The sequence below is a fragment of the Cheilinus undulatus genome, linkage group 21 (assembly GCF_018320785.1).
Source record: "Cheilinus undulatus linkage group 21, ASM1832078v1, whole genome shotgun sequence".
Taxonomy (NCBI): Eukaryota; Metazoa; Chordata; class Actinopteri; order Labriformes; family Labridae; genus Cheilinus; species Cheilinus undulatus.
The window spans coordinates 15,436,323-15,449,115 of NC_054885.1; the positions used below are offsets into that span (position 1 = coordinate 15,436,323).

General features: G+C 39.3%; 1 protein-coding gene across 1 annotated transcript; it reads left to right on the top strand.

Moving 5' to 3' along the window:
- Nucleotides 1-507: 507 nt before the first annotated feature.
- coro1a (coronin, actin binding protein, 1A) lies at nt 508-12,702 on the top strand. Its single transcript, XM_041777878.1, has 11 exons — nt 508-635; nt 1,724-1,927; nt 4,772-4,894; nt 4,980-5,109; nt 5,489-5,670; nt 6,051-6,170; nt 8,004-8,108; nt 8,201-8,346; nt 11,336-11,393; nt 11,892-12,107; nt 12,412-12,702. Exons 2-11 carry the CDS (start codon nt 1,730-1,732, stop codon nt 12,502-12,504), a joined length of 1,371 nt encoding a protein of 456 aa, XP_041633812.1. The 5' UTR covers nt 508-635; nt 1,724-1,729; the 3' UTR covers nt 12,505-12,702.
- Nucleotides 12,703-12,793: the final 91 nt, after the last annotated feature.

The following is a 12,793-nucleotide window of genomic DNA, read 5'->3' on the forward strand; positions in this document are numbered from 1 at the left end:
TAAATTCCTGGAAATTTTCAAGCAATTCCCCTAAAATGTCTAATGAAATTTAAAAACAAAAATCTAAATACATTCACTCAAATTCCATGAAATAGTCAGAAAATTAAATAATTTAATAAAAGATCTAAGATCCTAGAAAGGGTACTACATGAGTGAAATAAGTAAAAATAAATTTGCAGAGGAGGCTGCATAAAAATCTAGCTGCTCTCAAATGTTTCCTGTTTCCAGGCTTAATTACACCTCCAGTGTTCAGTCGAGCATCTCGGTGAATGTGCAGTGCTGTGAAACTTGACAGATGTTTTCACTTTAAGAAAAGTAGAGCTTCTGATTCAAGGCGTCACCTAACCCAGCTTCATCCAGGAGTAAACTGGACCACACAGTAGCATTGTTCTGACATTTTTATCTTACGAAACATCTCAATAACTCACATTGTCTTCCCCTTCAAGTGGCAGTTTTCACTCACCCCAATACGTCACCTCCCACTTCCACCTTCATTTGAAACTGTCACTTCCTCAAATGTTGTGTTGTGATGTACTTTAACCTATCGTCTCCTCTGAGCTATCATTCTGGTGCCAGGGTGTTTGGTGCACTGCTGAGACTCCTGAACTGCTGAAAGGCCCCCACACGACTCCCAGGTAGGCCTGTGGCTCTAACCATTAACACTTACCTGTATGATGTAGCTTTCATTCATAGGACATTTGAACCTCATTGATTTGAATTAGCATCTCTGATCTTCTAGTTCCATGTGGCTCAAGTTCCTCCTCTTTCAACTTAGTGAATTGTTTCCTACTTTGTCTGAGCTGATGTTTCCCATCACGATGGGGAGGGAGACACAAATTACTGACATGCATTTAGACTCCTGATAAAATTACAGCTCACTCTGTAAAGGGTTATTGAATTAGACGCAGAGCAGAGAGAGGTCTTGTGATGCACATGCAGCAAAGCTGTCTGAGCAGAGGCGCGGCTGCAGATTTCAGGAAGTCGATTCGCAAAAAATGGAGGTAAAGCAAAACATATTCACTGTTTTTGATCGGAGGGTTGATCGGTAAATAGTGCAAGATTTGTTAGTTTTACAGCTGCGTGATTTGAAACCATCTAATTTGCAGAGTTCTGATTTTATTAGCTGATAAACAGTGCATTTATTGCATGCATCATGTAGACTTCCTGATTTTGATACATCTGAGAAGATATGATAGTGGGAAAATGAATGAAAACATGAGTATGTGAATGACAAGTAGAGCAGGAGAGAAGACTGGTGGGTTTCTGCTCTCTGAAGGATGTGGTGTAACTGCTGCTTCAGGTAACTCATTTCCTTTTTAGATCGGTGCACGTGAAGCACAACTGATTATTAATAGCAAAGTTTATCATGCTATCCTCATCCCATTGTCTTACATGATTGCCTTTAGCATGCACAGTTATTAAAGGAAAGCAAATAAAAAGGAAAAGTTGTAAAAAAAAAAAATGAAAAGGGGGTGCGAGTACCAGCCAGAGACAGACTGGAGGAAGCAGTTGTGAAAGGTTTTGCTTCCTCTTTTTACAGCTTTCCTCGGTTGTGTCTTTAAGCTGTGTCGTCAGCTGTCTTTGCAAGTTTAATTTCTACATAGGAGTATCAAATCTATGTTGGTTACAACTAGCTATTTATGATATTTGGCTTAATTTGGCTTAATTTGAATTGCAGGTTTAATTGAGCTTGAATTAATATTGATTGTTGCTTTTTTTCCAGTTCACCATGTCCAAAAAAGTTGTAAGGACCAGTAAGTTCCGTCACGTCTTCGGCCAGGCTGCAAAAGCCGACCAATGCTACGATGACATAAGAATCTCCCAGATGACATGGGACAGCTTCTTCTGCTCCGTCAATCCCAAGTTTGTGGCCATGGTTGTTGATGCCAGCGGTGGAGGAGCCTTCATTGTGTTGCCTCTGAACAAGGTGATACGCTGACTATGACTCTGGTTGTGTTGGCATAAAGACAGAAAACATATCTGTTCTCTTTCCTTCAACTTCTCATTTGACCATTTTTGGACATCACGATAACTTTTTATGCAAATCAATGTGCTCCTCTTTCGACACCATGCTTACATCTAAAATTTTGAATCCTGCCTCTCAAACACACGCACTCTGCTAAATAAGGAAGTTTAATGCAGACTTAGAGTCGTTCTACACGTCACTCGCTCTGCTACTGAGAAGTTTTCACCATATTAGGAGTTAGTTGTCTGCTTAGCGAGGGCAGGATGTTGCCTCAACACGGTTATTCTTTACTCACTTACAGACTACATTAGGTGGCTTGAAATTTCATTATTACGCGAATGTGCCAGAAAAAAGAAGGAAATTACAAACCTTGTGGCCTTGTTTATACTCATCTGAGTTTGTCAACATGTTTCAACTCTGACAAGCTTCTACTGCAAGTTCCTCTGGGTCTAAGAAATGTTATAAACAGATTATTTGCAGGTCTGAAAATCCTGAATGAAAGCGTCAAAAGTGCTTATATATAAAGAGGAAGTCTTACACTTAGTTTTTCTCTTTGATGGCCTGAAAGTCTTTAGGAAGTAGCCCTTAATGTCACTACCTCTGAGACACTGCTTAGTGCTATCATAGTAGGCAAAACCATGAGTGAGGGACGTGTGTTGCAAAAAAACAAGCAAATATAGATCTCTGACCAGGTTATTGACTGAAGACATACCTTTGTGATAAAGTGAAAAGCATGAGCAGATTGTGGGTAAAATATGAAGTCATTCTTGCACTGTGTGCTGCTGACCTTCTCATTCAAGCATCAACCACATCTGTCCAGTTTTACTTCATTGATTGAAACACTACTCCTCTTCTTTTTACCATGTAGTTGATCATTTTTACCCAGTAATGGCTTCATCCAAACATGCATGCTTTACATGCCTGCACTTAATAAATCAGAGCAAACACAGTCTGGGTAACAGTTAAGCTTAGGGTACAATTCTCACTATTAATTAGCTGCTTATTTGCATGCCAATTAGTAGCATATTAACTGCTAATTAGTCATGATTAGCTTATTAGAGCCTTATTCCACAAGACTATGATCTTTGGCTAATAGGCTGTTATCTAAGAGTTTTTCCTTGACAACCTGCTTTTTACTGCATATTTATAGCAAATAAGGAAGCTTTTCATATTAGTTATGACCTTAATATGCTTTGCCAAGTATGGCCCTTGAGAGCCATAATAATCTTTGACACAACCATACTGACTGGCACTTACACCCAAGTCTGGGGAGTGTAAAATAGCCCGATTTGATTGGTTAAGACTTTACACAGTGGTAGTTTTATGTCTGGAGTTGTATTCAAACATCATCTTTAAATAAATAAAATGATAACTGAAGAGTAGTCTGTTTGAATATGTTTTAAAATGTATGATTTTCACTCAGCCACATCTATCTGAAAAAACCTAAAACTAACACTGAATCTAATAAAAACTAAACTAAAATGAAGCATTTTTGCAAAAAAAAAAAAAAAGTTAATAAATTAAACTAAACTAACGAACTAGCAGTCAAAACTAATTAGTTCTTCTCCCTTAATTACTGAATAAATCATAATTAATGTGAAACAACTTCTATATTTAAGATAAGCTTTTAATAATAACTAATAGGCAGTTTGTATGCTACTAATTAGCATGCTAATGTGTCCCCACAGTCTGCTTACAGGAACAAAGCTTGTCATCTATGAAAACACTTTAAGATACCTTATGTAGCTCAGTTAGCTGCGTAAGCTACGTAGATTATGGAGCAAACAGGAAAAGTTAAAGCTCGCAAAGCTCATGGATGTCTATGCTAACAAAGCTATGAAGCTAATGTTAGCTGCGTAGCTTACAAAGTCACATTAGCTGTAGCTATGTTTGCAAGAGCTTGTGTAACTAAAGCTAACATGGCTGCTCTTGCTTATGCTAGCATAGCTATGTTAGCTTTAGCTAAAGTTTGTTTATGATAGAAGTTGAACTGGAAATACGTTTGGCCAGCAAATAACAGCCACTCTGTTAACCTGACAGACACAGCGTTTCAGATTAACAGTCCAAGACAGTGTTAATTTTGGCAGCTAATTTTAATTTTAGTCTTTAGATTAAATGGCTTTTAGTTTTAGTCACATTTTAGTCATTTGTACCCCGGTTTTAGTCCATAGTAGTCCAGTTTAAGGCTTTAAAAATTACTACTTAAAAAGGATAAACTTATGGTCTTACTCACTCATATAGAGACATAAATGTTAAAATCAATGAACTTCATAGACTCCTCCTAAGGTTACATAGGTCCTACATGATACTAACAGCCACTCTGGAACAGGTATGAATTAGTGTTATATGATGATTTTAAAGGTGATGAATAACTCAGTGAACCTTGCAGTAACCACATTAGTCATGGTCTTATCTCTGATGGATTACATAACTCTCTGGGGAGGCAAATTATTCAAGGGACCAGTGGGCATAAAATTACAGAAATGAACTGCAGAGACATGAAATGACTCTTCCTGTTTTGAAATAAAAGTTGGTGATGTCAAGGTTGTGTTGTGTTGCTTAAGAAAACAATAACTGGTAATAACAGATCAGCTGATCAGATGGGACTCATTCAATCTGCTATTTCTAGAGGTAATGTAGCTGGTGCATAAATATCAGGTGACCTTAAACTTCTGCCTCTCATACAAACTAAATCATTGAGTTTACCCAACTTGCTCTCATTACCTTTAAAGCAGCCAGGCTTCCTTTTACGCTAAAGACTTTTGAAGTGAGATCTTAATCCTTTCTTGATGTTCTCTTCATCAGACAGGGCGTATCGACATGTCCTACCCAACTGTGTGTGGCCACACAGGACCAGTCCTAGACATCGAGTTCTGTCCTCATAATGACAACATCATCGCCAGCAGCTCCGAGGACTGCAGCGTCATGGTGACAATCTTTGTGATTTTACACTTCCCTCTAATTTCATACATGAACATCTGAACAGTGCCGCTAATGTTTCCTTGGTGAATAGATTTGGGAGATCCCAGACGGCGGGCTGACCGCACCCCTCACAGAGCCAGTTGTTAAGCTGGACGGACACTCCAAACGTGTGGGCATCCTGAGCTGGCACCCTACCGCCCACAACGTGCTGATGAGTGCAGGTATAACATTCTGAACTCACGCAAGCTAACAGACAGTCCCTGTGTTGAAATATATTTGTAAAGAAGAGAAACCAGGCTGGAAAACTAATACATCTCAGACCAGGGCATTCAAACACAGCTCGGTTCGTATTCACTTGGTGTCTGGCCTCTTTATTTAACTCAAAACAACTAAGGCTTGAACGCAAAAGACATGAATGGCACACATGAATTGATGCCATGGAAAGAGCTGCAGGATTCAAAATCAGGCTGCTCGATTTGAAAACTCTGTACATCTGGTGCAATCTAACCATGATGCCCTCAGCCCTGCTGAGCCCTACTACCACTGCTGAGCATTAAATGTATCTATATTTATAATGGAGGCTGTGTTGTGTCCTCACAGGCTGTGATAACGTGGTGATCCTGTGGAACGTGGCTTGTGGGGAGGCAGTGGTGAGGATCGACACAGTGCACACTGACATGATCTACAGTGCCTGCTGGAATAGAGATGGATCCCAGATTCTCACCTCCTGCAAGGACAAGACCTTGAGGGTGCTGGACCCCCGCAAGGGCACCGTTCTTCTTGTAGGTTTCCTCTGCAAATTCTACCCTTTTATTATTGCTGACACTGAATGAAACAGGTCTTGGCAGGGCTCAAACCTGGGATTATTTTATTATTATACGCCATTACTCCACGAATGTGTTGTGTAAAACTGCAAGCCAATCAAGATATATCTGCTAATGTATTAAATTTCTAAGTGTTTCCTTGTCAAAAGTATAGAATAAAATACAGCTCTTTAATAATAATGTAGAACACCATTATTTTAAAATTATTTTCAGTGTGTTGTGTGTACTGGTCTTGGGTAAAAGAAAAAAAGAAGAGGAATAGTGCATATATATTTCTTAATTTCATAGTTTAATAGTGCCATCTTTCTGTAAAAGCTCCATCTGTGCTCTGCCCACAGGAGAAGGAGAAGCCTCATGAGGGCTCCCGGCCAGTCAGGGCCATCTTTGCGTCAGATGGAAAGATCCTCAGTACTGGCTTCAGTCGCATGAGTGAGAGGCAGGTGGCGCTGTGGGACCCGGTGAGTGTTGACAACATCCATGTCAAGAACAACATCACATCCATCCACCCTTCATGCTTCTCATTTTGATCCTTAGAGCAAACATTTTCAGATCTCCTCTGTTAAATAATCATTACTCACTTCACTGCAGGCAAAGATGCCTTTAGAAAAACTCTTTTAGGTCTTATTCATTGAATTTATGCACTCGTCAACACAGAGCCGTGTAACATGAGCAGCAACCACACAACTGTCATCACTGTTTGATAAAAGTTTAGCATGATTCTGTCCTGGTTTTGGCCTGGAGGTGTCATCAGGTTTTCTGCCCACTTCAAACCTGATAGAAGAGGGCCCCCCCCCACAACAAAACAGAACAGAAAAGCTTTCATACTGCAACTGAAACAGCTCAAATCATAGACCGTGAAAGACAGCCAAGCTTAGTAGTCGATTAGTTTAATTGTACAGTGAAATGTAATTAAATGTCAACTTCACCAGTACTCCTCAAATACTGCTGCTCATAGTCAGCTGGAGGGTGTCCCCTTCCCAACAACATGATTTGTAAGTTAGGCGTAGAAGTGGCGAGTAAGCCCACCTGAGGGCAGGAAGGAGGATTGACACAACCTCGGTCGTGCTCTGGGATGTCCTTGCATATTAGCAGGTGCATGGGAAAATAATCTGTTAAAATAATAACAAAGTCCACACCTTTAGGGGTTGATTTGGCAAGTATGCATGGCCTTTGTCAAGAAACACGTATGATTTATGGTCATATTTGTTCTTTATTTATTGATTTGCACTTATTGCCGCGATTTACATTTGGCGATGTGGCTGTTCTGGGATGCCCTGCCCTTCCACGGGCCTACCTGGCATCAAGCGGGAACAGCACACATGCCTGCTCTTCCTGTTCTTACAAGGAAAATGTGAGGCAGAGAGAGAAGAATCAATAAACCCTGAAGGAAGCAGGCATCATTGACAACAGAATGACATTTATTAAGTCAGAGGCAGAATACAGGAGGAGCTGGGGTGAAGGAGGGTTGCAAAAAGCATCTTACAGAGAAGAGAAGCTGGGCTTGGGCAGTTTTAAATGGGGCAGTCTGAGTGTGATTAGCTAACAGCATGCTTAGAAACAAATCAACAGGCTGTCAGCTGAAAAGGGCTTGAGATGAGCTTACCTCAGTTAAATGCCATCGCCTGAACTAATGCTTTGCACTCAGTTTATCAGATTGTTGTCATAATTTTCAAATCTTATGTGAGGAAAAACTACCTCCTTCTATACTTCTTTTGATGCTGGAACAGCCATCTCATTGATGATTTGCAAGGCATTCTGGGAGATTTACCCTAACACTTGGTTTGCAGTGTGCCTTTGTAAAAAGGCCTCAGTCTACTCATCATCAAAGTGTGCAGTGAGACTTTCTCATTTCTGAAAGTCTATTTGAAATGAGTGTGATAATACTTTAAACTCATGCTCATACACATAAGATTTAATATTTAAACTTAAGTGAGCATAGAAAGGCCTTCATCCATCTGTAGAAAAACCTGTCAACAAGGTCAGCATCAATATGAAATAAGTTTAGGACCAAGGAAAGGTGACTATAAACTTTGAATATTATGTAACGATCTTGACAGGTGGACATTTTGCTTAACTTTAGACTTGCTAAAGAGTTATTTACTGTATTAACCTCACTGCTGTTTCACAATCCTAGCTTACAGCATTGAGGGCGTGTAGTTCTGCAATATCTCGTCTCAGTATCAATTAAATGAATCCTTGGCTTACCTGCAGTCTGCTCTAACAGCTGTTTTTCTAACAGATATTATATCATATATAATTCTAGCTCTAACTCTTTGTATGTGTTTCTGTAGAAAAACTTTGACTCACCGCTGACCCTGCAAGAACTGGACACTGGCAGCGGCGTCCTCCTGCCCTTCTTTGACCCGGACACCGGAATCATCTACCTCTGTGGCAAGGTGAGATTCTGATGTTGACATCAAATTCCTTTTTTATGCATCAGTCTCACCCACATGGAAGCACGTGGCTGACTTTGACATCTGCATTACAGGGAGACAGCAGCATCCGTTACTTTGAGGTGACAGACGAGGCTCCATACGTCCACTTCCTGTCCATGTACAGTAGCAAGGAGAGCCAGAAGGGGATGGGGTACATGCCCAAGAGGGGGCTGGAGGTCAACAAATGTGAAATAGCCAGGTAGTGACTTAACTGTGGACAGACCTAAACCCCGTATGTCTTTCCTGATCTCTTCTGTAAACATTTTTGTAGTGTTTGATGAAAAATCTCATCCTGATGTATTATAATGGTCAAATGTTGCATCCTGCAACTCATCTTGCTGAACACCTTCTCCACAGATTCATAATTCATAAACATTAGAAATGACAATACTGATATTGGCAGTGCCTTCTCAGATAGCCTTGCTGGCTTTTGTAGGCCATGAAGAGGCATCAGTATTAATTCCAGTCTGTTTCATAACCACTTAAATAATCCTCCCAGGAGCTTTAAGGTAACATCAAGGCTCTGAGTGTAGGTCAAACATTCAACCCACTACTGTGGCCCAGACTAACATATCCCAACAAATATTAGATTAATCACATGTAAGCTTTGTGAAAACAGAGATACTTCCAGACAATGAATCATACTGACACTGGTGATCCTTTTGACTTTTATCTACTGCAAACATTCAGTCAAATTCCCCACTTCTACCTTCCTTTCATCTGTATTTAGCCTCAATTAGCAATATTAGCATGCTAACAAGAAATAAATGAGGCTATGTCTGAAACCTCAAATGACTACAGTAACTAACAAAAAACAAACTTACACTACAAACAACATTTAGTGTGCACAACATATGGTTAAACATCAATCAGAAACTACTGCTACACTCTTAGAAATAAGGGTTCTAAAAGGGTTCTTCTTGAAGGGCAGAAGTTCTACCCAGAACCATTTGCGTCTGAAAAACCTTTTTATTGGAAAAAAGGGTTCTTCAACGGTTCTTTGTAAGACTAAGGGTTCTGTAAGAACCATCTCAATACAGACAACCCTTTTTGGAAGAAGGAGTTTTTTGAGGGCTGTTGAAAACATGGGTATTAGAAGATCCTCACCCTCAAATATTCAAATGTTTAGCCATGTTTCAAATAGTATTTTTAATGCAGATGTATCTGTAATACCCTTAACAATTCATTGTACTTGTTCTGCCACAGTCTTAAATGTCTTTTCCATCATTTTATGCCATACAATCCCAGCCAGCATGTCCATATAGGCACCCATATGGGTTCCATGTTGGTTTGTCTGTGGGTTCCATGTTGGCCCCTGGGCTTGCCCATGTCTACTACTAATACACTGTAAAATCCAATTAGTTAACCTCACTTAAAAAAAATCATGCAAACCGATTGCCTTGAAAAAACCAAGTACCTTTAACTTTATGACCCTAGTAGAGTAAAATAAAGATTTTTGCGTTGTACTTAAAAAAGCCTTTTAAGTAAAGAACAATCGCACTTCAGTTCAAATAACTAAAATTCTTTTGTGTAGTGTTCTTAGGTAAGGAAGTTATTAGTGCTCAAGGTTTAGTACAGACTACACTGTAAACCCGGAGTTTGGGTGGTCTGCAACAGGGTGGTCTGCAACACTGATCCCCTCGCTCATGGTGACACACTTCAAAAAACACTTCTCACTAAAAACATCAACTAATAGACTAAACATGCATCATTTTTATGTTCATGTTCATTGCAAAGTTGTTATTATGCATGTTTAGTCTATTAGTTGATGTTTTTGCCTGATCTGTAGAATACAATGTGGTTCTTCATATAACCATTAGAAGACAAGAGGGTTATTGGTGAAACCCTTATAAAGTGGTCCCTGTGTGGGTTCTAGATGAAACCCTTGAAATATAAAAGGGTTCTCAGTGGAACTCCCTTGGGATCTAGATGAAACCCTTAGAGGGTGAAAGGGTTCTGGATGGAACCCTCAGTAAGGGTTTTCAGTGAGACCACTACACCCTTGCAGGGTTCTTTGTAGAACCTCTCATGGAGGGTTCTGGGTGGAACCTTTCACAGATGGTTCCGGGTATAACCCTCCAGAGGGGTTCCCAGGTGAAACCTTTATAAAGGGTTCTAACAGGCACCAAAAGGGTTCTCCTATGAGGATGGGCCGAAGAACCCTTTTTGGTTCTATTCAGCACCTTTACTTCTAAGAGTGTACATACTTGAATATGCTGTTTACTATGCCATGAATTAGCATACCTTTCCACCATAATTATAAACCTGTCAGCTCTGCATTATGTTAGCGATTAGCAGTATGGCTTTATTGCTGACATATTTCTGGTATGAGCTTTTCCAGCTAAGCTAGCATCAAGCTAATGCAACAGAATTCAACAACAGTGAATATATGCTAATCATTAATACTGCTAACTAGTTTTTATAGTGTTACTGAACAACATAAAACATGTTGAATTAAAGCTAACTTTATTTTGATTCCTCTTGTTAGCTGGCCTGCACCCTGCTATTGTATAGTCTAAGAGCTGCAGTGCATTGTGGGGCAGTTTAGTATGATCAGTGTACATCAGGTATTCATCTTTGAATTTTTTGCATACACAAAATTCAATTACATGAATTTGGCTTGTACGCCATGGTCAATATGACGTAACATAGCATATGCTAACGTTTGCTTTTGCTACATTAGTTGTGTAGCTACGATGCTGTTTTGGATTTTTGTATCTTGCATTTTTCTACAGAACCACAAAAGGAACTAAATAAAAGATGCACTTTTTAAAATATTCCACTAATTTCCATATTCACCCCCGCAATCTAGAATCTGACTGTTCAATGTCACCAATATTCCCCAGTTTACACACTGCACCTATAAATACTAAAAGGTCATCTGCCATGAACAAGACATTTCTTTCTTCTCACCCTGTTTCTTCATAGAGGGGCTTCAGTTTTGTCAGAACAGCAGGTCAAATACATTTTTTTACCAACTTTCAATTGTTTTACTGGCTCCAGGAACTCTCAAGAAAAATTCCCCTGTCGGGATGTAAAGTACTAATATTTTTGACACAATGTGAATGCATGGTTTGACTTGTTTGGATACTTTGTAATTTTTTTTACCATTAAATATGTTAACTTCCTCTTAACTCAAGCTAGGCAGACAATAATCCTTGTAATATTTTACATCTTTCTTTCTTCAGGTTCTACAAACTCCATGACAGGAAATGTGAGCCTATCACCATGACGGTTCCGCGCAAGGTAGGATGTAGTCCCACGTTATATGGACTTTAAAAAGGATGGCCAATAATTTTTTTTTTTCTTTTAAAAAGATATTTTGGGGGCTTTTATGCCTTTATTTATAGAGGACAGTGGCTAGTGTTGGAAACAGAGATGAGAGAGTGGGAGAGAGGAAAGTAGCCACAGGCTGGACTTAAACCCAGGCTGCCCTCCTACATCGGAAGCGCCTTAAACCACTAGGCTATCTTTAACAACTGTAGAATGTTTTGATATAACATTTTCAAAAGTGAGTACTACTAACTGCTGCTTTAGAGTGTAGTGAAATGAATAGATATGTATAGCAACCTATAGTAGCTTTATTAATTTAAGGCCATTGTAGAAATGTAATGTGAATCACTATCAATGTTGACATACCAGTAATATTGCACTGTTAGAATTCAAACATAGTTTTTGTCAAAATTAAATGTCATTTTTGACATAGCTGTCTTTAACTCAGTGTATCTTTCTCTGCCTGTTTAGTCGGATCTGTTCCAGGAGGATCTGTACCCAGACACCATTGGCCCTGAGCCTTCAGTAGAGGCCGAGGAGTGGTTCCAGGGAAAAAATGGCCAGCCTGTTCTGATCTCTCTAAAGGATGGGTTTGTAGCAACAACCAAAGCCAAGGAGTTCAAAGTCCACAAGAGTCTGCTAAAGACCACAACTACTTCTGCTGGGAATCAGTCAGGATCAACTGAGGTAAGACAATGGGTGATTAAGATGTTTCATTTTCAGGCTGTCAAATCTATATGGGCAGCTGGATGAAGAACATTTATTCAAGTACTTAAAATAAGAAAATATAGCTTGAAATTAAACGCCCAGTATGTAAATTTCTACGTCAGACAAAACAATAACAAAAGTTGATGGGTAGAGACAACATAATATATTACCCAAATTAAGGGTCTGGATCCTCCATCCTCCTTTGATTTGTTTTAAATAGTTGACTTATATCAGTGTCTAAAAGCTTGTGTGTAATCAGTCATTCCTTGTCTGTGTCTTTCAGGAGGTTCAGTCCCTTAAACAGGAAGTCAAAGACCTGAAAGCAGCGGTCGAGGAGCTGACCAAGCGTGTGCGCGAGCTAGAGAGCAAGCATTAAACAAGACAAGCTGTTAAAACAAGAAGTATAAATCAGGAGCTAAAACAGCGGAGCGATTATCAACGGCTCTCCTCCAAGAACTTCGGATTGAATGAGACAAAGGGAGAGATTTCGCACAAAAATCATGTTACTTCATTTGACTTTGGCTTGAAGCTTAAATTTGTTTGAGTTTTCTTGTCAGTTTTGAAATTAACCTTTTTAATAATATATGCTTATAGAATGAAATAAAGTCTTCTGTTTCTTATAAAAAAAAATTCTGAACCTCTTTTTTTACACATTAAATAAACAC